This window comes from Lynx rufus, unplaced genomic scaffold (genome assembly GCF_022079265.1).
Source record: "Lynx rufus isolate CCGP_SWC_20201006 ecotype Redwood Valley unplaced genomic scaffold, mLynRuf1.p SCAF_6, whole genome shotgun sequence".
Lineage (NCBI taxonomy): Eukaryota > Metazoa > Chordata > Mammalia > Carnivora > Felidae > Lynx > Lynx rufus.
Window position 1 is genome coordinate 92,858,523 of NW_025814878.1, and position 27,655 is coordinate 92,886,177.

Below are 27,655 nucleotides of genomic sequence, written 5' to 3' on the forward strand. Positions count from 1 at the left end.
TCTCTCTCTCTCTGTGTCTCAAAATAAATATACTGTTTAAAAAAACATAGAAATGCTTTTAGATGTCAAAGAAAAATGCCTGTAACATTAAGCAACTTTGTACGGGGCTCCCAGATCACTTTTTCCTTCTGATAATATCCCTGTTAACTTTTTATGTCAAACTGGTGACATTTTCTGTTGTATATAAACATGAGTATCCCAGAAATATTTACCAAAGCATTTTTCTGTTGAAATGACTTATCTTTGGATACTTTGGGTCCAGTCCCATATGGGTCCTGATCTGTAGGCTAGGGAAGAATAAATTCATCCAATGTTACTCAGATTACTTTTTTCCCCTTGATGATTAAAGGCAGTTGTAAAACTGTGTTAAAGTATTCAGGGACATAGTAAAGCTGGTGATTTCCTTATTATGGGTTTATTGCAAGTATTTATATATTGGTTTCTTTTAGGTTTGGCAGCTATGTTTGTGAGTTACTTGTCTTTAGACTTCTCTTACCACAGAATAATCGTTCGTACATCATTCATAGTGGTCTGTCAGTTAGTGTGGAATTTTATAAAAGGATTGAAAACCATGAAGATCAGCTGAAAATATATTTGAAACTTTTGGTTATATTTTTTTCTGAAACAATTGTGATGAACTACATATAAATGTTTAAAAAGCAAAAGTCCTAAAGTTAGCCAAACAGGAAAAGGCACAGTTAATGGATGAGGGGCAATACCATCTTGGCACCCCCAAGGGGAAGCCTTAGATTGCTGGAATCAATCATGGGTATACTGGGAGATTTTGGAAACAAAGGTAGAGAAAGGTGGAAAGACAAAAAAAAAAAAAACCCCAACAACACAACAAACAAACAAACAAAACATCCTGCATTGGAGAAGGAGGACAAAGTTTGAGACATGGGAGAGAATTGACTTCATCTATTTCACAACTTTCAAAGGTCAGGGAGGAGCTGTGAAAAGACAGTCATGAAGATGTATTCATTAATGTGCAGCATTGAGCTGAGCACTTGTGAGAGTTAATATAATGTACCAACTCTGTGATGCAGATCCTTTTACTTTCATCATATAAAAAATGGGGATACTAAGATTCCACAGTTTAAATAACAGGCCTGGAGTCCATCAGCCACCGGATAATGGGCTGGCTGACTTCATTGTCAAAACTTGTAACTGCTTCCACTATGCTTTTTACTAATAATCCTAATCATTGTGATTTTTTGTAGCTAATAAGAACAATACTTTCAACATAGGTTCTTTTTCTTCATGAATCTTTAGGAACAAACACATCACTTCTTGATATAATAGAAAACATAACATGCTTCTAATATATTGATAATTGTATATTAAATCTCTCTACCACTCTACAAGTTTTGAAAAATACCATTAATGGGGGTGCCTGGATGGCTCAGTCGATTAGGCGTCTGACTCTTGATTTCAGCTCAGGTCATGATCTCACAGTTTGTGAGTTCCAGCCCTGCACTGGACACTGTGCTGACAGCTCCGAGCCTTCTTGGGATTCTCTGTCTCCCTCTTTGTCTGCCCCTCCCCTGCTCATGTGTGCATGCATGCACACTCTCTAAATAAATAAAAACTTCTGAAAAACACCATTAACAGGTTAGATTTGTTTTTACTACACTGAAAATATTCCATTACTTACAGGCAGGTTGGATCCAAGATGCTCTGATTTCAGGGGTAAGGTAAATGCATTCATGGGACGTGAGAAAGTATCAAGTGATGTTTTATCTTTTCCAAGTAATGTATCATGGACACATTTCTTCTTTGTAAAGTAGTCTTTAGGAAATAAGGGCCAAACTTTTTATTCTAAAATATGTATTTCAACTCTTAATTACTTTTTTGTTATACATCAATGGTTTAACGGTTACAGAGCTTTTAGAACATTTTTTTAATGTCTACATTTTTTCACCACAACATTATGCAGGATTTTCCAGTTGACTTTCTGCTCTTGCTCAAACCCAAACTGAAATCACAGAAGGGGGGGGAATATGCCCCTTTACTCTTACCAAATAAAATGCTTGTTTCTGTCTTTATTTACACATTATCACAGTTGCCTGAATCCAGAACCACACAGGCCAAAAGTGAAACATAAAATAGTTTGCTTGGAAAACATTTATTGTATGAAGTAATTGTTACTAAATACTTTGGATCAGCAAACTCTTAAATTTCAAGTGGTTTTGAATAATATTTCTGCTAGTGTAAAATTGGCAAAATTTAGTGAATTTCAATAAGTGGAAGCCCAGGAAAATAAAATATAGGAGAATTTTATTAACTAATATAGCTCTGATTGGTTTCAGTTCTGGTTAGTCTGTCAACAGTCTTTATTCTAGGCATGCTCATGGTATTATGTTAGTTTTGCCAAGAATTGCTTTCATAAATCAGGTTTACATTTTCTTTTTTAATATTATGTAGTTTTACATATTTTTGGTTGATATTTGTAAAATAAGAGTTCTTGGCATAGTTGGGCATAAAATACATGACTTCATATCTCTGAAATATATTTTAATGTTTTACTAACATATTAAGTAGACAATAGGAAAAAGAATTGTTTTTTTCAGATCTGGAATCCCCCCAGAATACCCTCAATATCTGATATGCTGAAATAACATTTGAGGCTCTATTCAAATATAGACCAAGTTTAGTATTATAATTATTTAGATAATAAGATGTCAAATCGGATCCAGAAAATGAATTGTGGGGGCTCTCAAGGCTTCTGGGAGGTGGAGGCCAGGGTTCCTTGGTGTAACTCCAATTTTCCTCCACAGTGAGGATGTAGCCTTTCTGACCCTGAAATTGGCTTCAGAAATGGGAGTAGGGGTAGGATATCTGTAACTGATTCATACTGATATTGATTGTGTGAGGGCATAGAGACTTGAATAGTGATTAAACTAAACAATAAAGGGCACCATGCAGCAAGATATTCAGTTCCTCAGGTCTGACAGTATCATGAGCAATTGCACAACCCCTTTAGGGATTCGTGGGGCTAAAGGACACTGAATGGCCACAGCTGCACCTCTTTCATTATAGAACAATGTATGGCCATCTTGTATCTGATAAGAGTTTACAGATTTTATTTAAATTCAGAAATTAGTCTAAACCTATAGTGGGTTTGTGTATATGTGTATTTGAATGGGAGCTGATTACAGATGGTTTCATGCCAAATTATGGTCTATTGAAATGGAGGCCTTTATTTGAAACAATATTAGTCTTAACTAATTACATTAAAAATATGTATTTCCCACCTTGGAAGGATATAATTCATATCATTTTATGTTCTTTATACATACAAGTCAAATATTTTAATTTTACTTTATTTTTTAGGGTACAACATGCTCATATTTTATAACGTCACTTTAAAATGTATGCGGTTTTATGTCATTTTCTAGTTAGTATGTTTTTAAAGGTTTGTGTTTTCAACTAGACTACAAGCCCTTGGCTGATGGTCATTGCTCAGATACATCTTTTCTCTGCAAAGGGTATGGTGCTGTGGCAAAATAAATGGAGCCAAATAGAATCAAATTGAATTCCAATTTATGATTCAAGTTCAGATTTTAAAACTAGAACTGTATGCATGTGTCTTGCACTATAATTGTGGCTAACACATTGACCAGTATTGTGCTAATAAAATCAAGATGTGAAAATCAAGTAAATGGCCGATTCTCCCTGGAATAGAAGATAATTTGATCTCATTGACAGTGGCCTCTCCACCACCTGCCTGGCTTTTCTGAGGAGTACTGCTGTTCTTCGAAAGCCCTGATGATGCAGAGGGCTTTCAAAGAAATACGGATGGGGCCCAATTTCCTGGTCTTTCAAGTTCCTTTTCCTGCCCGAGTCTGTCTACATAGATATATACATACAAATGTTGCTTATTTCAACTGCAGTGTAATCAAGAAAGGAGCTAAGAGAAATGAATAAAAATGAAAATTGATTAGTACCATCACTGTTTGCTTTGGGTGGTGAAAGATTATTTTGGTAAATTCATTGACTGTAGAATTGCTTTCCGGTTAACGAATGTGCTGTTATTTTCAAATGTATACAATGAGCATTAATCTCTGAAACTTGCTAGAACTTGTACATGTGGATTGTACATGTGAAAGAGCTCTCTGTATTTCTTTCTCAAATGTGATCTGCATATTCTTCATGATTGTGTCAGTAAGGAAATCATTAGGACAAAGATTGACGTATTTCATACAAGAAATTAGGTTCCTGGGTGTTTAAAGGCTCAATTTGGAGGATATTGGTTAGTCTTGTTAGTTTTTAATTATGGTTGTGAGACAGTGGGCGCCTTTGGAACTGTTGTACTGAATCTGAACTCCTATGATGTGATAGTTTTTCTTGCATTATTCATTTTAAATAATATAGGAATATGTTCAAATGAAATCTCCTTCTTATTTTATCACTTATGTTGGTCTCAAAGAAAAATCAAGTTAATTAATACCCTCATAAGCTTCTCTTTCTGAAAGCCTTTATTTAAAACTTTAAATATCAGTGGATGTTCATATAATAATGAATTTCATAAATATTCTCTTTTCCAAAATTGGATTATTATCAGTAGCAGTGTTATAGTGTAAGTGGATGATACAGGTTTGAAATTATGCATTATTTACCAGTTAAAAATCTGATTAGGACTTACTCTTCTTTAATGATACAGTCTCTCTCTCAATCAGTCAATCTCTCTTTCTCTCTCTATATATGTAGTTTTGTTTTTTAATTAAGATTCTACTTTATTACTTTTTAGGGACTACCAGGATTTCCTGGAAATCAAGGATTAATGGGACAAAAGGTGAGTATTAATGAAAGTTGAAAGATTTGGGCCTAGATCTGTTTATTAAAAGTGCAAAGTGTTGATATCTTCACATAGAATGCATTTTTACCACATTAGTGGCAATAGTTAATTGTTTAAATATGATATAATTTCAGAAAGTATTGTCCTTATAATTAGTTTTTGTTTTGTTCTATATGGATAATATTAATTTGGATTTATACATATGCTTTCTGTTTTACTTGGTTACTTTTCTATCTTGTGCTCTTAGACCAGCCTTTTGGGATAATTTTCCTGTTTTCTGAACTATTTCTTTAGCATTTCTTTGAGTACAGATATCTTGGTAACAAACTTTCAGATTTATCTAATTCTAAATATGTTTATTTTACTCTTGCTTTTGAGAGATAATTTTGTAGGGTATACAACTCAGAGTTGATGATTATCTTCACTTAACGTGTTGAGGATTTTCTTCCATTGTCTCCTGACTGCCATTATTAACTATGAAACATCTGATCTCATTCTAAGTATTGTTCTTTTGTAAGTGATCTGTCCCTTTCTTTGGGAATCTTTTAAGGTATTTCATTTGTTTTTTTGTTTTTTTGGTCTAAAACTCATTACAGTATATCTAGATACACAGCCTCTTTAGTCGTCCTGGGGAGAATTCAGTTTGATCCTGGCTGTGTGGTATTGTTTCCATTAACTCTGGAAAACATCATCCATTATCTCCAAATTACAATTCTTCCAATTTTATTCCTTCCTTCTGGAATTACAGTTAGAGAAATTTTATTCCTTCTCATATTGCCCTCCATGTTTCTAAAGAGTATCTTATTTTTATATCTTTAATTCTTACATTCTGGTTAAATTTTTTTGATATATTGCCCAATTATTCTTCCTTTACCGTGTCTAATCTGTTATTTAAGCAGTTGATTAAAAAAAATACTTTTCTAAAAGTTTAAATTTTTAATAACATCTTTTTATTCTTGATAGCCTCTTGTTTCATTTGCAGTCCTAATAGTCTTTCATGATTCCATTATTTAATTAGTAAAGATCTCATGTATTGTTCTTAATTCTGTTTTAACAATTCCACCAAATGCCCTTTGTTATTTCTGTTAACTCTCAGTCTTGTGGCTTGCTGCTTCCTCTTTCTTGTTGAATATGAGCTCATTGCTTCATGTTGATTGGCATGGGTTCTGTCAGCCTAATTGGGGCATGGAGAACTGCCTCCTGTTGGTTGCCATGGGTACCATGTCAGCCCCCTTTAAGAGTCCTGGGTCATCATAGGTATTAAAGATTCCTGCCCTCTTCCCACTGTTAGCCCACCATTCAGTTTCCCAAGAGCTGAACATACATTCTAGATGCCTCTGGCCTTTTCTTGGCTTCTGCATCTTGACCTCTGGCAAGATTTCTGCATTGTTCGTAATCCTCTTAATCATAGCCCCAACCCAGAGTGTATTTAATTAAAATAAGGGATCTTTGAAGACTTCACCCATTTCTTTAAAGACCAGAACTCCCTCACAGAAGATGTTCTTTCCAGAGTTGGTTGTTGTTTTTTGTTGTTTGTTTGTTTGTTGTTTTTTTATGTTCAAGATTCAGACTCCCTTGGAGTACCTAGTTAGCTTGTAGGGTATAGAAATCTGAGAAATTGAAGTAAAAATGCTATTATTCTCTATCCTATTTTTTTATTAATTTATGTTAACTGTCATACTTCTTAATCTATGATAAATAAGAAATTTTTTCATGTGATTTTTACCCCCTCTTGTCTTTCCTCACCAACTCTGTGTGAACTTCCAGATCTTCCTTTCAAACAATGACAGTATCACTCATGATTTTCTAATAAAAATATTTGACTTAGTGATTCCATAGACCCTTGGCTCAGATCTTTAAGATACCATGTACCATGTTTTTTACACTCTGTTGCTTCTGTTCTACAGTAGAGAAAGGGGAAGCAGTTGGGCTGATTGGTATTGAATTTTTATTCTATAATGCTTTGGTAGGAAATTCATTGAAATGAACTGATAATTTACAATTTTAAATTTGATCTGTATTTGATTTTTAGGGAGAAATTGGGCCTCAAGGACCACTAGGAAAAAAAGGAGCTCCAGGGATTCCTGTAGGTTAATGTCATTATTATCAGGATATATGAAATATAGTTATTATGTGCCATTTCTAATATTTTGCACCCTATGCTATGAATTAGTGTATTTTACATTTTACAGGTGAAATAATATACTAAATTGATAGCAAAGCATAATAGTGATGACATGGTATTTTCAATATGACCATACTGAGATTATGTTTCCTGATGATATTAATTGAATATTTTTTGCTCATCACATTTCCTTGGCTATATTTAAGAGAAAGCAATGGTTTTTAATGTTTGTTTTGGTATTTAAGGTAGAATCCAGAGGTGCCTGGGTGGCTCAGCTGGTTAAGCATCCTAACTCTTGATTTTGGCTCAGGTCATGGTCTCATGGTTGTGAGACCGAGCTCTGTGTCAGGCTCCACACTAAGCATGGAGCCTGCTTGGGATTCATTCTCCCTCCCTCCCTCCCTCCCTCCCTCTCTCTCTCTCTCTCTCTCTCTCTCTCTCTCCCCCCCCTTCATTACTTGTGTTTTCCTCTCTCTAAATAAACACTTAAAAAATAAAGTAGACTCCAAATTAAATTAGTTCCTTGTTGCTAGTTATTGTTGTTTTGTTTTGAGTCATATGGCTAGTTAAAAATATGACTATTTTGTAACTTGAAGAGAGATTGTTATATTCAGAGAATTTATTAGATTGTCACTCTTTCAGAATATCATTTAAGAAAATAGAAATTGGAAGTAAAGTTGACCAGGATAACATCTATAAAGAAACCTAATTCTTAATTACTTTTAAATTTATTTATTTTTGAGAGAGAAACAACATGAATGGGGGAGGAGCAGAGAGAGAGAGGGACACAGAATCTGAAGCAGGCTCCAGGTTCTGAGCTGTCCGCACAGAGCTCAATGCGGGGCTCCAACCCAGGAACCCTGAGATGATGACCTGAGCCGAAGTTGAATACTTAACCAAATGAGCCACCCAGGCACCCCAAGAAACCTAATTCTTAGTCATCATGACATAAGGAAGAAAGTAAGAATGTAGAAAAAAATTAACTTTCCTTTACATTTGTCTTTTACTAGCTCTCCAGCAATTTTTGCTATTTGTAGGTTATTTGATTAACCACGTTAAGAGGTCTTTGCTGGCCTTCAGGCTATCTTGCATAGTTAGATTTTTTATTTTACTTTATTGAAGGAAATAAAACTCTTGAAACTTCCACTTAAAAATATAGGGTATGATGGGACGTGATGGCTCACCAGGTCAGCCTGGAACACCAGGATCTAAGGTAAATAAAATGAAATTAATAAGACAGAACACTTTGTGCAAAATTACCATTTGTGTGCCTCAGCAAAACTTTCAATTATACTGATTTTAAGTGTGGTTTTAATTCTATGAACAGTCATTTGTAAGAATGAAACCTTAGACAAAATGAATTGTATAAAGTAGGCTAATGTAATGCAGGTCTTGTTTAAGCTGGAAAAAGTCCAGAATCTCTCACTACTTGACCCTCTTCTCCTTTATTGTCATCTCACGGGCACTGAGGATTATGTGGAGTTCTGTGGAGTTTCATGTCAAACCCCACCAATATAGAGGATTAGTGGTTTTGATTGAGGATGACTTTTGCCAATTTCTGAGTCCTCTTCTTGATATTTTTATTTAGTGGAATGTATATGGAGTTTTTATTGTGAAATGCCTTTTAGTGGGTTTTATTAGGCATTCTCTCCTTCAGGACTGTGGGTAAAATAGTGTATTATCTTTACTTTCATCTTTAAAAAATGTCAGGCAAACCTGACATACATATTCAGGATGTCAGGTTAGGTTATTTTCAAGATAGAATTGCAACTCCAAATACCATGGTTTGACCATTTTCTAGGTGTATAGAATCCTGTGCTAAGAGAACTATTTTTTTTTTCTTGGTTTACTAGAAGGGTCAAATCAAGTACATTCTGGCTAGACTCAAACTATTCTCAACTATTTAATGATTAGAGAATGTAGGACAACCTTCCAAAGGAAATGATGGAATTGCTGTTTTAGAAGCATTGACCTTCTAACTAGACAATGTTGCACGGAAATAGACCCTGGCATGCAGAATGAGTAGATGAGTAGACAGCCTAATCTATTCTACTTTTAATTTCTAAATTACTTAGAGAAAGAAATAGGATAAAACATCATGGGGAAAGTATCTGCCCTTTCACCAATGGTAGACCCTCGTGAATCTTTGGAGTGTGGAGTCCTGGTAGTAGTAAGTGTGCACAGAGTTGGTATAAAACCCTTGAGTGACTGGGCCTGCCAAGTGGAGATTCTCCATAATTTCTCAAAGTCATTTTCTAAGAAGATGCTGAGTAGTTGTATATTTCTTAAGTAACTGGGATACGATGGATCCCCCAGGGTGTTCTGGATGCTCTAATTCTTAAGAATTCAACCTAAGATTTCATCAGCCGCTTCACATTGTTAGCTCACACTGAGCAGGAGGTCAATTAAATCTACTGGAACTTTCGTAAAATGTTTTATAACAATACTTTGTGTTATCTGCCATTTGAGTAGATTCTGCTGATATGGCTGGGAAGGCAAGTGGCTGTTTCCAGAATCACTTTGTTTATTTTGACATGAATTACTAAGAAGTTCATTTCCTCTCATCTTGTACTTGTGCAATTATTTTGTTAAAAATAGATTTGAAGTGTTAAAATCCTACCTTTTAAATATAATCTCTTCAGTGAAACACTTCAAATTCTCCTCATGTAGTATGTTAGCTCAGGTGTTCTGCAAATGGCCAGATAGTAAATATTTGAATCTTTGAGGGCCATATAGTTGCTGTTGCAACTACTCAACTCTGCTGTTGTAATACAAAAGCACCAGTGGACAAACAGGGATGTGCCTGTTTCTGGCAAAACTTTATTTACAAAAGCCTGCATTAGGCTGGAGTCAGCCCATCAACTGTAGGTTACTTACCTATGTGTTACTTTATCCCTGCCTATTTTGTCAACTAATATGTTTGTGAACTATGCCTTATCAGTTGCTATGAATTCTAGAGTGGGACCAAAAAACAAAGCTGTATTAAACAGGGCAAAGATGAGGCTGAAACTTTGTGGTAGATCTTTACAAAACTTCTAATTTGGTTTATAATACCTTTTTAAAAAATAGCTACTGAACCATACTAATCACTTGTAAAATTAGATATTTTAAGGAAGCAATGCTCCACGGCTTAATAACGTTGTTATGTGCTCAATGCTTAATGAACTCCACATATTGTGTTCATATGTTTCTCAACATGAGCTACCTAGAAAACTTTTCAAAAGCTGAAAATGCAGTTGGTTACCTTAATTATTAGTGTACCCAGTTTGGTTCTGGCTTTTGCCAGAACCAGGTTGGGATTTTAGGCATCAGAATGTGTATGAAAACCAACACTACCTTTGACAGTCTCTCTTATTAGCCAGCAGACATATTCTCTCTGTATATCCCACCCTTTTTATAATTTTATATTCTTTGTCAAGTTGGTCTTGTCCTTCAAACTTTTGTTGGAAAGGACTTCACTTAAATCCTGACAACACAAAGTTTTCTTTTCATATATGCATGCATGTGTGTGTGTGTGTGTATACACAATTCATACATTTATACATACATATGTAATACATACACACACACACACACACACATATATATATATATATATATATTTTAAAGCCACTGTACGTTTGAATCTAATTTTCTTTCCTTCAATTGCACACCGAAGGTGAGTCATCCTGAGAAAGTGACACAGGGAAATAGGAAGATTCTCAATGTATAGGATGTTGTCAAAATACATGGCTCTGGCCTGTGCGGTATGGAGACCCAGCTAATTAGCACTGGTGCCTGAGGATTTGAATTTCTTCCCTTACTTGGAGCTTCTAGATTTAAAACACAGTTTTGGAAAGCTTTATAAATGTGCAGACCCATTCCTTGTTTATAAGAGTTTTTTCTTAATAAATAGGCTTAACCTACAGAGTCTGTGTTTCAAACAGGTGGAAAGTTGGAAATATAAAAATTATTTAAAAGATGTTCCCTTAAGTGTCTATATCAGATATATTATGACTTTTTTTTTTTTTTTTAACTCAAATGGTTTGATGCATTGACAGGGAAATAAAGGTGAACCTGGACTTCAAGGGATGCCTGGGGCTTCTGGGCTAAAGGTAATTATCATTTGATACATTTGGAAATACTTTCAAAATATTATAAGTCCCCTTTATTATTTGATGAGATTACCACGTGTATCCCTCAAGAAAAGTTACATGAAATTAAGGATTACCTCTATCACAGAGTTCTCATTCAGGAAAGAAAATGGCCAATGGGGGGTTTCATTTCTTTTGGGGACACTTTCTCACAGTTTAGGTAAAAAAGACAAAATATATTTTGGCTTGATTTTCCTAGAAATGGTAAAAGCCCTATGCTTATATGAACCTACTCTTTGGTTCAGAGAATATCCCTGTCTTCTGTAACTGAAAGGAAGTGTGTATGACTCTCAAAAGTGATGCTATTCCTTTGTTTACTGCTTGATGGGACTTCAGTGTGGGGACTCAGAGCTGCTAATACCAGTTTCCTCCAAACCAAATAATTGATGTTTATTTCAATAGGATTTTTAATTCTTTTCAAGCCTTTAGCAATCTAGAGTAGTAATCAATACTCAGGAGTGGGCCTAGTAAGTAAAGAGGGCAAAACTGTTTCCACAAAAGAGAGTAGGCTTTAGTTAATGTGATAGAGTTTGGGACTAATGGTAAAACTCAAACCAAAAACCATGAGGCAAATTCAGGTTTGCGTCCCCTGTCTTACAGACATTACCTAAATGTCATTGATAATTCGTCACTATATACTTTCAGAAAATGTTCTTACTTAAGACTTTTAAGGAATCTTTATTCCATGAAGGAAATAATCCCTGTGGGATGATGCAGAGTAGAAAAATTGGGATAAGTCGTGGAATATTCCCTGTACTGAAAACAACTCAAGAATTTACTTCTAAGAAAATACTTTTCCCTGTGTATGAAGAACCAACATAAGTGTGCATATGATTTAACTACAAAGACATTCACCCCCATATTGTTTATAAAAATAAACATTGTGAAAACTAATTGTAACAATAGGCATTTTATTAAAGATGATAAATCACTACAGTTAAGTACTATTCTGTAATTTAAAATGTTTTAAAAACATAATGGCATATAAAGAACATCACAATATTCATATGTCTTGGTGAAAGATATAAATTAGGCCTTATGTAGTGAGAAAACCTTAGTAACTAAATTGTGTATTGTGTGTTTGTGAGAAAATATACAACAAAGTAAAAACAATGAATAATGAGATTTTCAGCAATTTTAGTACTGTTTCCTCACCAGTTTTTAAACAATAAAATAGGTTCTTTAAAGTAGCAGCATGAGAATAAGCAGTCTCAAGGAGGAAGAGAAAGTGTTAGCAAACAAAACGAGATACCTACGTTTATCATCACTGCTTTACTATTTATTGTTGAAGCTATAAAATAAAGATGAAAAATATGTATAAAATTTTAAAATCTATGCTATCAGAATTATTTTAACTTACAAAGATAGGAAAAGGTACAGGAAGTTTTGTTGGGACTCCCATAAACTTTTCATTCTTTACTATTTCTGCAATAATAACTAAAGGTCAACAAACTTTGTAACCATCAGTTATACATTTGGGATTTATGTAGAGATAAAAACAGTGGTGTCTTTCATAAGCAATAGGTCTGCAATCTTTATGTAATTTCTATGTTACTTAGGGAGAACAAGGAGCAGTAGGTCCCCCAGGAGAACCGGGATACCTGGGTTTGCCGGGAGTTCAAGGAAAAAAGGTATGCATTGTTTAGGTGATATAATTAACTTTTTTCTTTTTTTTTTTTTTTAAGTTTATTTATTTATTTATATAGAGAGACAGAGACAGCACAAGTCGGGTAGGGGAAGAGAGAGAGAGGGAGAGAATCCCAAGCAGGCTTCGTGTTGTCAGCATAGAGCCCGATAAGGGGCTTGAACCCATGAAATTTCAAGATCATGACCCGAGAGGAAACAAAGAGTGGGTCGCTTAACCGACTGAGCCACCTAGGTGCCCCAGGATAAAATTAACTTTTAATCAGCTATTAGCACGTAAGTCTTCCTTTTGTGAAAGTAGCACAATTTGGACTGACTGTACTTTTAATGACCTTTATATTTGGTATATGTGTAATATGATCAACCGCATGGCCATAGCTGTGTCTCATCTTTCACATTCCTGCATGGGTATTGTCTCCTAGATGAAGGCCTTGGATGAGGCATGCAGCTCAGAAAATATAAACATTCTATTAAGTAAAGCCTGTAAATTCAGATTGTTTTGCAGTCGGTCCAAGTGAGTCAAGAGTATTTTAGGAAAAGTATTCAATGTCTGGCACTCTTACTAAAATGTGAATATTACTCTTATCAAAACTGGGACAAAGGTCTAAAATAGTAAAAACTACACCCAGAACACTTGACCATGCAGTTCCTATTTATGAAAGATTATATTGCATAGAATTTCATTTGAAATTAAGGAGTTTAAAATACACATCATGTATTCTGATATAAAATGTTTTGGTGAGGTAAGAGAGCAACATTTTAAAATTTTTTTTTTTCAACGTTTATTTATTTTTGGGACAGAGCGAGACAGAGCATGAACGGGGGAGGGGCAGAGAGAGAGGGAGACACAGAATCAGAAACAGGCTCCAGGCTCTGGGCCATCAGCCCAGAGCCCGACGCGGGGCTCGAACCCACGGACCGTGAGATCGTGACCTGGCTGAAGTCGGACGCTTAACCGACTGCGCCACCCAGGCGCCCCTGAGAGCAACATTTTAGATTCATGTTCTCTCTCTCTCTCCTCAAAAAGGAACCGTGAAGCTGTATCTATATAAATAGTATTTGTTTGGTGGTATTAAGCAACAACTGACAGCCCGTTTGCCAAAGAAGTTCATGCCACTGCAAATATATACATTTCAGTCTAAAAGTAAATATGTTGACTTTGATTCTGGAAAAGATACAAACTCTTACATCTTCATCTTTATATCCCTTGCTGTTTGGTTTTGCTACCATTTCATTTTTCTGTTTCTCATGTATCATGCACTTGGCCCCTAGGTTATTATAACCAGTATGATCATTGACCATTTTGTTCCAGTGAGCAGTAGGCAACACTTGCTGAGACAGGGATGACCCTCAGGGCAGCAATGAAGTGTCAGAACCTTGGTGAATATTACATAAACCTACTGGGACTATATGTTGAGGTTTTGAGAAATTTCTTGTTCAAAACTTGCCCTTTAAAAGAACACCTGTATTTTGTTGGCTGTAACACAAAACTCTTAATGTTTAGAGAGCATGGTGAGGGAGGAAAGAAATTTGGAAACAGTGTCCAAGTTCATCTGAGGGCAAGTGCTTATCTTTCCTAATTTGCAGATTCATGATCTAAGAACAAGGACATTGAACTTAGTTGGTCTGGAAGGTTTACTCTAGCTGAAAAGTGCCAGGAATATTTATATTATGGAATATGGATTTTACCCCCAAAATTCATTTTTGAAGTGTATGTTTTCAAAAATACCATTTCAATATTATATTCTGCTTCATTGTTTCCTATAAATTTGTGGCTACTACTAGCTCAATGGAAGATTTTTCAGTTTGATTTTGTAAAACAGTTGCCGAAATGAGTTTTCTCATGTTTGTTTGCTAAACCTCAGATTGTGATCAATATAGACAAGTTTTCTTATTTCTGGTAAACTAGAAATTATAATAATTTTTCCTTTGAAATGTAAGAGCACAAGAAAGTATTCACTTAGAACATTTTGACATAATATGATTTTTCTCCTTTTGGAGTCTGCTTCTGCATATAAGGCACTTGTGGAATTTGTAGGAGACCATATATATTTCTTTCCTGCAGAAAAATATGTTTACTTGAAAGGATACAGAATATCCTAGATTATGATAGACATTAAACTGCCTTTTTGCAGGGTGACAAAGGAAGTCAAGGTGAAAAAGGCATTCAGGTATGTTGCTGGCTTTTTTAAAATTTTTGCTTGGCAATAAAATCAGGGCTTTGTTCTTTTTAGTTGTAGCGTGGTTTTTCCGGCTCCTTCCTGCTTCACCATCAGTATCTAATTGTTAAGTCTCAGCTTTCTTCTTTTCTTCTAAACTTTTCGGACAACATCAGATCTCCTTTTAAGATTATTCTCTATTTCACTGTTGTAGAAACTTGGAAATCAAGTGATTCAACCAAACATATGTAGATTGTATTACATACTTCTAGTATGTTTATTTGAAGTATTACATATCTATATTATGTATGTTTCCAGAAATTATTTGAATGGCTTATGGCACAAATAAATGTGATAAGATTTTATATTTAACACCAAATATAAAACATGTTCAAACTAATCATTGGAAGCAGAATTATACTAAAAAATTAAATCAGGTTGAGGAAATCTAGGGTGATTTAGAAAGGATATTTCATTTGGGTGTGTTACCACAAGGGCAAAGTGTCCTAGGATTTCTGGAGGCATAAAAGGAGATTACAAATTGAAGTAATAGTAGAGTGAACATCTGCTGAGGTCTCAGTGTCAACAATTGTTTTTTAGCTGTTGATTCAGTACCTTTTACTAAAGATACTCAAGTATTATTATGATTTCTGTAATTTGGAAATTAGGAGTGAGGTAGATTTTAAGCAAGTGTCTGTGAACTCTAGACCCACATATTCTGGTTTCCCTCTTGGTACTGAGTTTGAATGTGTCATGTGCACACATCAAAAGGTCCAAAACAGAGCTTATCACCTTTCCCCATAAACCAGCTCCTACTCTATTCTTGGTCATGGTAATTGGTAGACCCATGAAATGATCTCAGGGAAAAAGGCTTGAAAGCCATCCTAAAACTCAGTCTCTTCTCTCTTCACAGGTAGTTTCACATCTAAATCTCTCTTGAACTTGGCCCCTTCTCCCTGTCCGCACTGTCCTAATCATTTCTTGCCATGGGTCTCAGATTACCAGTGTCCTCTCCGCTTCCTCTCATGCTCCTACCAGCGTGCAATAACTAAGCTACACATCCGCTTAGAAATCCATCTGTGGTGCCCCACACATTTCAAGATAAAGTCTGTTCCATGAAGTGCTTCCTGACTTGACTATTTTGGCTCTCTTTTACTTATCCCTAAAGCCTACACTTAAGGTTGAGTAGTTTTCCCCACCCTGTAGGACGCACCTCTCTCAGATGCCCCCTCCTCTGTCCCCATAGTACCCAGCCCAGAGGCTTAATTATGCATTTTCATCATTCTTGATTTAATGACTTAACTTTACCACCACACAGTAAGCAACTTGATGATGCCAGTTTTTGTTTCAGTACCCCTATGAACCAGCAATAGGTATCATTCAATAAATATTGGGAATTCATTTAAGTAAATAAATGAATAAATCAACAGTGCTAGAGTGATTTAAAATTTAGGTAACTAGATAAGTCACTGTTTTATTATCTGGGTATATGTTTTCCCAGAAACTGCTAATTATCTCGTCCCACATGGGGATGAGGTAGTACTTTCAGGGTTAGTACCACGCATTATATATGATGGATATCCACAAGTATGTTTTAAATGGACAAATGTGTTTATACCTTTGTTAATTTTCCTCTCTTCTTATTTGTCCTTATTTAAAGATCTTCATTCAAAATATTTTTGCAGTATTTTTTAAATTGAAGTATAATTGACATATAACAGTATATAGTTGACCCTTGAACAATGCAGGTTTGAGCTCCTCAGTTCCACTTACATGCAGATTTTTTTTTGATAAATACAGTATTGTAAATGTATTTCTCTTCCTTATGATTTTAACATTCCCTTTTCTCTAACTTGTAAGAATATAGAATATAATACATATACAAAATATATGTTAATTTATATGATTGGTAAGGCTTCTGGTCGACAGTGGGCTATTAGTAGTTAAATTTGGGGGGAGTCAAAGTTATCCACAGATTTTTGACTTTGAGGGAGGTGGTGCCCGTCACCCTACCATCGTTCAAGGGTCAGCTGTATTGCAGGTGTACAACATAATGATTCAAATTTGTATACACTGTGAAATGATCACCATCATGTGTCTAGTTACCACCTATCACCATACATAGTGACAACGTTTTTTCTTCTTTTGATGAGAATTTTTAAGAATTAATCTTAGCAACTTTCACATACACATTATGGTATTATCAACTACAGTAACCATGCTGTATACTCATCCCCATGACTTCTTTGTTTTATAGCAGGAAGTTTGTATCTTTTGACCTCTTTCACCTATCTCACCCTCCCCTCCCTCCTGGCAAACATTATTCTGTTCTGCGTATCTGTGAGCTCGAGTTTTTTGTTTTGTCTTGTTTGGTTGTTTTTGTTTTGTCACACTCCGCATGTAAGTGAAATCATACGGTATTTGTCTTTCTCTATCCGACTCATTTCACTTAGCTTAATGCCCTCAAGTCCCATCCATGTTGTTACAAAAGGCAAGATTCCTTTTATTTTTTGTGTATGAGTAGTATTCCACGTTTGTAATATATTTTTCATCTTTAAAAACTCCTTTAAAGATGTCTTCTTGTCCTTGCATGTACATAATCAAGACTAAACATAATTATGTCATTGAAATTAATAACATATCCATAACCATTGGGTTTTTAAATTATTTTTCACGTTGTTAATATTAGGGTTGACTCTCTTTTTTTCTTCCTCCAAGAGACTAACTTCTTTATCTCTTACATCATTTTGCATATTTGCATCACTGCTTTTTGTGACCTTTCTTCTTGACACCAGTGTTATACATAGTTTGTGCCTTATATGAGATTGCATTATATGTGTGCAAGCTAATCAATGATGTTTATTAAATTTTAAAGGGTCAAAAGGGAGAAAATGGAAGACAAGGGATTCCAGGGTCACAGGTATTTTTGTTTTCTTTAATGGACAATGGAATAATGAACCACATAACTGGATGGTGTTGGGAGAGGATTATTTGCAAATGGAAACGAGTGGGGAGAAGGGTAGATAGATGGTAGTGCTCATTCTAAGCATCTGAGGAAGAAAATGCCAGATGGTGGTGGTGATAATGGTTTGCTTTAATCATATGTTTTATGTTTTCATTTTCCTATACTGATTGGTGACTATGAAATTTGCTTCTCCATGCTTTTTTCTCTTCAAGCAAATGGCTAAAGGTAGACAATTCCACTTACTTCCTGCAATAGTTATTGGCCAAAGGCAGCCATACAATGATAGTATCTCCATATTTACTATTCACTCTTTATTTTTTTCTTGAAATGGGAGTAGTTGAAGCCTATAAGTAGTGGAAGAATATTCTTGTTTCCCTCTTGTGTGTTCAGAGATACAATTTCCTACACTAGAGACTTTTTCAAATGTTATCTTCAGTGAGATTGCCATGTGGGATGTAAGTACAGTCACAGCCAAATTGGACCAAAAGTGGCATAAAAGTGATTTGTATGTAATGGTAGCTTGTTTGCTGCTGCACTGCCAGTAGTTAAGCTCAGATCCAACTTGGTCCACACTGAAAGGACAGACTGTACATATGATCCCCTCATGGGATAGACCTCTTTCGAATGTGACATTCAAGACAGATTCAGTAATTACACTGGTTCTGGAGATAGGCGGATAAAACTGTGAGTGATGTCTTCAAGGACAGGGGTCTCTATGTCCCTCGCCTGGAGATATCGGAGACCATTGGAGAGAGGTGTAAAAGCATGTGGTCCAGGGTTGTCTGTAAGATAGGATGGAAGGTGAGTGCTAGATATTCAAAAGAGTTGAGAATTTAGAAGCCAACAGCAAGAGCAAAAGAGGAGAAAGACGAAGTTTGTCTGTCTACGTCTATGCTCAGTAAAATGTGTCTTTTAATTTTATTGCTCCTCCACTTAGATCCACTTGATGACATGACCAGCATTGACCCCATTCTCTTCCCTGGCAGCACAGACTGACCCCCTAGGTTTCTCTAAGTCAATCACCCAGTATCTATAAACTGCTCTTCTCATAGGACAACCTTAACTTCCTCGTCCATTCAATCTCCACAACCCAGGCCCTTCACCAAAAATTCTTACAGGAACTTTCTGAGAGGAAGGCTATTTCCTGTGGAATCTGAGCTCACAACTTAGCTAGCTCACTGGCTTACAGATAACACTCTCTTCACACTTCCCTAAACATGTTTGGTTTTTTCCCCCTCACTTCTCAAGGGAAATAGTGGTCGGCCACCCTAGGGCAGGGTTTGGGCTTCCTAGAAAACTTCTGCCCAAGATTTGTTGGATGCTGGTGTTCTCACCACCGGTAACTGAGCCCTAATGGAGTACCTGGGGGTCAAAGCAAGTGTTGCTTCTCAGCAGCTGAATAGCTGTCCCAAGTTGTTTAAGTAAACATTATTAGTTACCTGTCATCCTACAAAGGACTGCAAGTGTGCGATTTCTTGGCCTTCATGTTGGGTTCCTCTCATGAAACCATCCCAGTGGATTCTCAGATAACCGGTGTTTTCAGTCGCAGCTCTAACTTAGTTCTAGTCCTGAGAACTTCCTATTCTGTGTTTCCTCTTACACAAGCTCCAGTTGTAGGGTTATGTCTGGGAGGGAACACCTCAGCATTTCTGCAGAAACTTCAATATTTAAAGAACAATCTTGAAGTGTTTTACTCACTAATATATTTTTACATGAAAACTTAGTGTTTTTATGCTCTTGTTTTAATTTGAGAGTATGCCTCTTTCTGTGCCATACTCTGATTTTACCCCATTTGTCTTCCCTTTTGTCCAATCTGGGTATCCATGTTTAAGGGACCTAGAAATAAAGCAAAATAAATATGCAAATTCAAGTTTCATTGTGTGAAATGTCATATGCTAAATTTTATATTGAATTGCAGAACTCTGACTTTTAATTTGAAACTTGAATAATGAAATCCTACCTGTGTGTGTGCAAGCTCTACCCTTTCCCAGAACTGATATCAGGTGATTTTGGAGCCCAAGTGTACAATGAATTTGAAAAATGGGAAATTTTCATGCCTTTCCTGAAAGCTCTTATCATCTATAATTTGCTATTGTAATGAATATGTGAGAGATGAGTGGGAAATCATTTAATAGAACCATCCAGATGTATTCAGTGATTCTAACGGTGAATGAGTTTCATGCGTGAGCTCCCCAGTGTGTATAATATCACTTGGGAAGAATACCATATTATACATCACACTGCTTTTCTAATCTCTGAATTGCCAGCAGTGAGTGGTTTAGGCATAGGACAAATGGGTATTTTCTTCCCTATTAATCGCCTTTAATGGCATCTTTGCTTTATTCAATCTTTCATAAATAGTACTCAATTGAAATTTAATTTTAAGAACATAAACTTGGGAAAATGGAATACTTATCTTAATCACCAAATAAAGGAATAAACATACCTTATATTACCTGATTGAGTTTAATTTACATTAAAATAGCAACATATTTAAAATCCAGAATAGAACTGAAATAGAATTCACATAGAATCCCATTCTAACCTACATATTTGACCTGCAGCATATAAAAATATTCATATCTAAGAATGAAACAATGACATAAATTAACAATTTTATATTATCCAGTTAGCATATCACCTAGTCATTAGCCTCCTTTAAAAAGGCAGAGAGAGCATCATGTGTAATTCTTTCACTAATTGTATCAGTACTTTTCAGATTGAAAAGTAAAGTTTGATTAAATGTGTGGTAACAGGTGCACACCATGCTAATAGTACTGTACCTTGCAGATTTATTATGTTTTTTTTTCTCCTATTAATTTTCAAAGGGAATTCAAGGTCATCATGGTGCAAAAGGCGAGGTATGTTTCTTCATGTATTATGCTCTCTCTTCAGTCCATACTGCTTCAGTTTTCAGTGCTGAATAAATCTAGCTTTGGCAGAAAATGCCTTTCACATTCTTCAGTAGTTCTTTAATAGTGATTTTCAGAATATGTAGATTTGTTGAATTAGGTGGGAAATGTTGCATATTTGTGAATATTATTGGTTCTTCATCTGTATTAGGAGCTAAGTTTTTTTGTGCAAAAATTTAACAAAGAATATTGTGTTTCTGTATTTGTCTCTCTAGAATGTAATCTCTTTGAAACAAGACTGGCACGTTTGTTGTTTCTCTAGTGCTACATGTATCTCCTATACAATATGTTGAATAAATTGAGGAGATTTGTGGGGTTGGATGGATGGGTGGACGGATGGATAAATGGCAGTTTAATATGATATGAAAATTCCCCTCTGATCAATAACAGCATTTCACAGCTGTTCTCTACATAATGTACTTTATATATATATGTATGTATATGTTCATATCCTTAAGGACTTTTATGATGAAGTTATACCTTCTGAAATATTGAAACAGAACTTTTGAAGATTTCTTCTGATTTTAGAGAGGTGAAAAGGGAGAGCCTGGCATCAGAGGTGCCACTGGACCAAAAGGAGAGTCTGGGGTGGACGGCCTGATGGGGCCTATGGGTCCCCAGGGGCAGCCGGGCGAAACAGGTCCTCAAGGACCTCCAGGATTGGATGGAAAGCCTGTATGTATTCTGCTTCTTTCCAATTTCTCATGTTTTCATTGCTTTTTACTTGGTATGTACATGTTATAACCCACTAATAATTTGATGCAGGGAAGAGAATTTTCAGAACAGTTTATTCGACAAGTTTGCACCGATGTATTAAGAGGTAAGTCTCAAACAGATTTTAATAACTTTTTTAAAATTGGTAAAATAATACTAATTATTGGTAGAAATTATAAAATATATAAGTAAGATTAGAAGAAAATAAAGGAAATTTATAAACTCCTGTTATTTTCCCTAGATGAGTAATTTTTTAAAAATGAAAATAATGTGTACTCTTTTGTAATCATTTTAATAAAACAATTTATCATTATTTCACCATGAATTAAATTTTCTGACATAATTCTGATAATGTAATTCATAAATATGGATGTCTATAATTTACACAATTTATTTTTTGGGGGGTGCTTTCACTCCCCCCCCATTTTAAGTGATTGTAATAATAAAATGATTGCATAGAACAGAGTATTTCCACAGTTAAATTCCTAGAAGTGAAGTTATTGGTCAAGAGATGGGCATCTATAAATTGTGAAAAAAATGGTTAGTGATTTTACCAATGCCTATTTAAACTTAAGGGGTGGGGCTTCTTTGTTTTTAAGCTCAGCTACCAGTCTTACTTCAGAGTGGAAGAATTCAAAGTTGTGATCATTGCCAGTCTCAACATGGTTCTCCTGGTATTCCTGGGCCACCGGGTCCCATAGGCCCAGAAGGTCCTCGAGGATTTCCTGGTTTGCCAGGAAGAGATGGTGTTCCTGGATTAGTGGGTGCTCCTGGACGTCCAGGTGCCAAAGGATTGAAAGGTGCTGAACTTGTGTACATATTTTGTATTCACTTTCTAAATTGATTTAATAGACAAGGGTTTATCTTTGGTTTTATGATGCCAAAAATCTTTTTGTATCCCTGAGTCTTTAAATAATTTGTCAGGGTGCCTGGGTGGCTCAGTCAGTTGAGTGTCTGACTCTTGATTTTTGTCTCATGTCATGATCCCAGGGTTGTGGGATTGAGCCCCACATCAGGCTCCATGCTGAGCATGGGTCTTGCTTAAGATTCTCTCCTCTCTCTCTCTCTCTCTCTGTCTGTCTGTCTCTTTTTCTCTCCGTCTCTTTTTCTCTCCCTTCCCCTCCCTCTGCCCCTCTCCCCTGCTTGTTCTCTATCTCTAAAAAATAAAAAAATAAAATAATTTTTCAACTAGTTAAAAAGCAATTCTGTTTTCTTAAAGCAATATTCTAAAGTAGAGAAAAATTAAAGTTTGAAGCTTGTGAAGTTACAAATTAGAAATTATTGATAGTGCACTTAGAGATTTTGCCTGAGTCTTTGATAAGGTCTTTAAATAGAAAATCACACTTTCCTTTATTTTGACTCTAGTAACTTCTGTTACCTTAAGAATTTTTCTATTATAGCAAAAATTATATTTTGCCACCAAACTTCTTAATAGCCCATTGTCTTTGAATGTTTATGTGAAATGTCAGTTGATAATTCTTTCCTTTTTATTTAGTATTATGTGAACAATTGAGATGTTCAATCAAAGTAATAAACAACTATGAATAACACAAGGGTTAATAATCCCAAACCATTTTCCTTTTCAATATTTCAATATTAGATCCTTCTAGATCACTGATAATCTTAGAAATTTTTGCTTCAAAAATTCTGTTTCCCATTAGTAATAATAAATAAGTGGCAAGCTTTTTTAAAAAAGATATTTCTTTTTTTGTTAAAAAAAATTAAGTTTGTATTTATTTTGAGAGAGAGAATCCCAAGAAGTCTCCACGCATCAGTGCAGAGCCAGATGTGGGGCTTGAACCCATAAACCTTGAGATCTTAACCTGTGCTGAAATCAGGAGTTGGACGCTCAACTGAGCTACTCACGCACCCCAAAATTTATTTTTCTTCCAATGTGTATATTAACAGCTTTGAAAGAAGCAATCTAGCAGGATGTGATTTTATAGGAAAAGTAAGCTTATTCCCATCTTTGACACTCTGCAGGCCTACCAGGAAGAAACGGGGCAAAGGGGAACCAAGGGTTTGGGTACCCTGGAGAACAAGGTCCTCCTGGTCCCCCAGGTAAGAACTGGTACATGCTCCTAAGTGTTGCTGCACATTTGGCTTTAAGAAAATCTGCATAAATCTATGTCAAAAAATTTGAAATCAAGACATTTGTTTCCTTTTTTGAATGATTCACATTGAACATATTGAGCTCTACTAGAATTTTCTTCCTCCAGCTTATTGATCAGTCATCCGGATTTTTCTCTTGTTTATCATTTGGATGCCTTAGAAGACTAGTCCTTAGAATAGTTCTGGAATGGTTTTAGTCACCCAAGCTTATCTAGTGTATATCAGTGTTCACTCTTTATGATTCTCAGGGAAACAGAACACCTGCAGTGGTGGACTCGTAGGGCAGCCTTGGCTAGCTGTGTTATTTTAACTTCGTCGGGCCTCCATTTCCTCATTGGTTAAATGGTGATGAGATGTTGCCTGCATCATGACATTATTGTAAAATGATGTGAATTAATATATGTGCTTTTGGAACAGTGTGTAACAATCGTGTTTTCAGTAAATGGGTGCTATTACTGTTATTTTAGATGTTAGAACATCGTGAGGCTTTTGCGGGGATGAAAGGATTCAAAAGTCTTCATGTAAAATGCTTGGAACAGTATCTACAGTTGTAGTTAAATGCTGACTAAATGTCTCTTAGTGGTAGCGGCAGGAATTATTAGTAGTAGAGAGTGCCTCAACCTATGCTGCTCCATTTCACACCCTGAATGTTTTTTGTTACTTTGAGTCATCACCTTTCACATAATATCCTGTTAACTCTCCTTCCTTTGAGCATGCTAATTGAGCTAATTAGGCTGTGGTTCTCAAATTAGTGCTGTAACACCTTTGTGTGTATAATGATCACAATTACGCCATGGTAATAGCACTGTATTTAAATATGGAAACCTAAAAACGTGTGTAATGAAAAATCATTTTACTGCAAAAATGGCACAAAAGTGACTTCATTAGAGTTGTAGAGTTTTAGCTTACTCATCTCTCACTTGCTAATTTATAATAATTGGCGGAAGATATGCTGGAAGGAAGAAATAAGTTTGGACAACCCACCAATTAAAATATTAGAATGTTAGCTCAGTGTCTTAATCAGCAGGGTGATTGCTATATTGATATAGCTTAGCCTGGTTTTATAAAAATTACTGATCATTTCTCCATAGTCTTCTAAATGGAAGGTATATAGAATTAGCAAGAGAGTACTTCTCTTTTCACATTAGTGCAAATATGTAAAACTTTTAGGATTTGTTTTTTTTTCCCATTTCCATTTCTTACAGAATCACCTATATCATCATCAAAAACCAAAACTCCTCTGTTCATATATTAATCATGTCCCTTCTTAGGTCCAGAGGGTCCTCCTGGAATAAGCAAAGAAGGTCCTCCAGGAGACCCAGGTCTCCCAGGCAAAGATGGAGATCATGGAAAACCTGGAATCCAAGGACAACCAGGCCCCCCTGGAATCTGCGATCCATCGCTATGTTTTAGTGTAATTGTTGGAAGAGATCCATTTAGAAAAGGACCAAACTATTAGTGTCTGATGCCTCATTCAGCAACCTAGGCGTGGTGCTTTTCTTTTATGGTCTTTTGCATCTCAGGAAGATAATAACATAATCCCTTGAAAAGAAACTAAAGTACCTCGGTGTTTTTATTATTACTTTTTCTTAAGGAAAAATATATGAAAGGTCACATATACTGATTTTAAAGGCTCCTCAGTAATTCAGAGCCTTTGGATTAGTAGCATTAACTAAATCTCAAGGGTGTCTTATAAGTCCATTTATTTTAATCAAAGTTGAATTATATATATAAAAAAAAAACAACACCATTGCCTGTTAGCCAGTCAATTTCAGTCACTGTGAAATATTTCACATTCAGCCTCCATGCAGCAGAGTATTTGAGTTCAGTTTCATGTCTGTGTGAATTTCATGTTTCATATCTCATAGCACATGCTTGTACATTAGCCAAAACATGTGTCTGGTCATTGGAAATAACATCAGGGCTGATATTCAGCTAGGACAGACTGTATTGCCATGCCAGTCATTTACTCCAGCATCTGTGCTTGGTGGGTAGGGACAACGGGCTGCTGGTTGTTCAGTGTTTTGAATGTCACCTCTGTATGAGAGTAACGTGTTTCTTAAGTACATTTGCAAATTCTCAAATTTGATTAATGAATATGCTAAGAAAGACTATTGGTTCCAATGGGAATGGTCCAAATTATATAACATTAAAAACATTTTGGAAAACAGTTTCATTGTACCTGGTGTTGTCAAAGGAAATGATGGTTCAGAAATAAAAGACTTTATTCTTCATACTTGCTTAGCAATTGGAATGTTTGTTGGATGCCTTCATTTTCCATTTCATTTATTACATGTGTATGGTCCTATATGTTAACTTTCATTGTAGCAAAGCTAATGGGAATAAATGCTCTAGTTGAGAGGAAAGTAACTCCACAGATTCTAGTATGTCTTGATATTTTTAGCAGACTTTAAAACATTACAAACAGTCTTTGTGTACTGTACTTACTGCCTTTGTAAGGAACATATTTGAGATATTTTATCCTAATCATGCTCTAAATTTTGTTACATGCTTGTTATTCAAAGTTCAATAAAGTGTTGTACAGGCCTGATTGCAGTGTTTTATTTTTTTAAAATACATAATTTTGTTGAGTGTAGTATCCATATCACATGGTCATTGTTTTCAATGGTTATACTTTATTGAATTATTTACCCTATTCTTGAAAAGCTCAATCATCTGAAATAAGAACTTAGAAATTCATTTGGTATACTATGCACACAAATGGGTGCAGCACCTGCTTCCTGGAGTGACTGTTGATCAGCGTTTAGTTTAACTGACATGTCATCCTGCCACTTTGATGAGGACGTTGGGGGAGACTCAAGTCATAACGTTCAGTAGCAGAGTTAGCGCACAAGAATTTTTTGTCATTTTTGGTTTTTTTTTAAATTGAACTATAGTTGACCCACTGCTACATTAGTTTCAGGTGTGCGACGTAGTGATTCAACAAGTGTATACGTTATGCTGTGCTCAGCACACGTGTAGCTCCCATCTGTCACCATACGACGCTATTACAGTGCCATTGACTGTATTCCTTGTGCTGTGCCATTGATCCCTGTGACTTAGTCATTCCATAACTGGAAGCCTGTATCTCCCACTCCCCTTCACCTATTTTTCCTGTCTTCCCATTCATCTCCTCTCTGGCAACTATCAGTTTGTTCTTTATATTTATGGGGGTGTTTCTGCTTTCTGTTTGTTCATTTTGTTTTTTAGATTCCTCTTATAAGTGAAATTATATGGTATTATTTGTCTTTCTCAGACTTATTTTACTCAGTGTAATATCATCTAGGTCTGTCCATATTGTTGCAAATGGCAAGATTTCATTGTTTTTTATGGCTGGATAATATTCCATTGTATATATGTGTACCACATTTTCTTTATCCATTCATCTATCTGTGGACATTTGGGCTCCTTGCATAATTTGGCTACTATAAATAATGCTGCAGTAAGCATAGGGGTGTGTACATCTTTTTGAATTAGTGTTGTTTTATTCTTTGGGTGAATACCCAATAGTGGAATTGCTGGGTCATATGGTATTTCTATTTTTAATTTTTTTAGGAATCTCCATACTAGTTTGTACAATGGTTGCACCAATATACATTCCTACCACCAGTAGGGTACCTTTTTTCTCCACATTTTGCCAACACCTTTTATTTCTTGACTTTTTTATTCTAGCCATAGCATGAGGCTTATTTGGATATTCAATCTCCAGCAAAGCCCTAGGTATGTTTAGGCTTAACTCCTAGGTGATTATGGCATTTTCTAAGACATGCTAAAGGAGCAGAATAGGTAGTTAGTGTTACCTATTAATTCATTTAGCCACCACTCACCGTGTGGCCAAGGATATAGTGGCAGAATAGTTGCATTGTCTAGCCTGCAGTTACTTGTGTGTAGTGAGATGTAGGTAAGTAAACAGGTGATTCCAATACATTCATCCTAAGAAAGGAGAAGTGCTATAGAAATGTATAGGATGATGCTATGTCCCTCCCAAGTTCATATGTGGAAGCTCCAACCCCCATGTGGCAGTATTTGGAGACAGGGCTTATAGGTGGTAATGAATCCTATGGGACTGGTGGCCTTATGAGAAAAGAAAGAG

General features: G+C 35.7%; 1 protein-coding gene across 1 annotated transcript in view; it reads left to right on the top strand.

Annotated features, from left to right (window-relative positions):
- The window catches only part of COL21A1 (collagen type XXI alpha 1 chain), a 174,616-nt gene extending 148,503 nt beyond the window's left edge, over positions 1–26,113 (top strand). Inside the window, exons 18-30 of the mRNA XM_047102772.1 lie at positions 4,751–4,795; positions 6,831–6,884; positions 8,083–8,136; positions 10,964–11,017; positions 12,616–12,687; positions 14,836–14,871; positions 17,735–17,779; positions 20,653–20,685; positions 21,265–21,411; positions 21,502–21,556; positions 22,050–22,250; positions 23,434–23,511; positions 24,834–26,113. Coding sequence (XP_046958728.1) covers positions 4,751–4,795; positions 6,831–6,884; positions 8,083–8,136; positions 10,964–11,017; positions 12,616–12,687; positions 14,836–14,871; positions 17,735–17,779; positions 20,653–20,685; positions 21,265–21,411; positions 21,502–21,556; positions 22,050–22,250; positions 23,434–23,511; positions 24,834–25,021 — 1,062 coding nt within the window. The 3' untranslated portion in view covers positions 25,022–26,113. The remainder of the gene's footprint in view (positions 1–4,750; positions 4,796–6,830; positions 6,885–8,082; positions 8,137–10,963; positions 11,018–12,615; positions 12,688–14,835; positions 14,872–17,734; positions 17,780–20,652; positions 20,686–21,264; positions 21,412–21,501; positions 21,557–22,049; positions 22,251–23,433; positions 23,512–24,833) is intronic.
- The last annotated feature ends 1,542 nt before the right edge of the window (positions 26,114–27,655 follow it).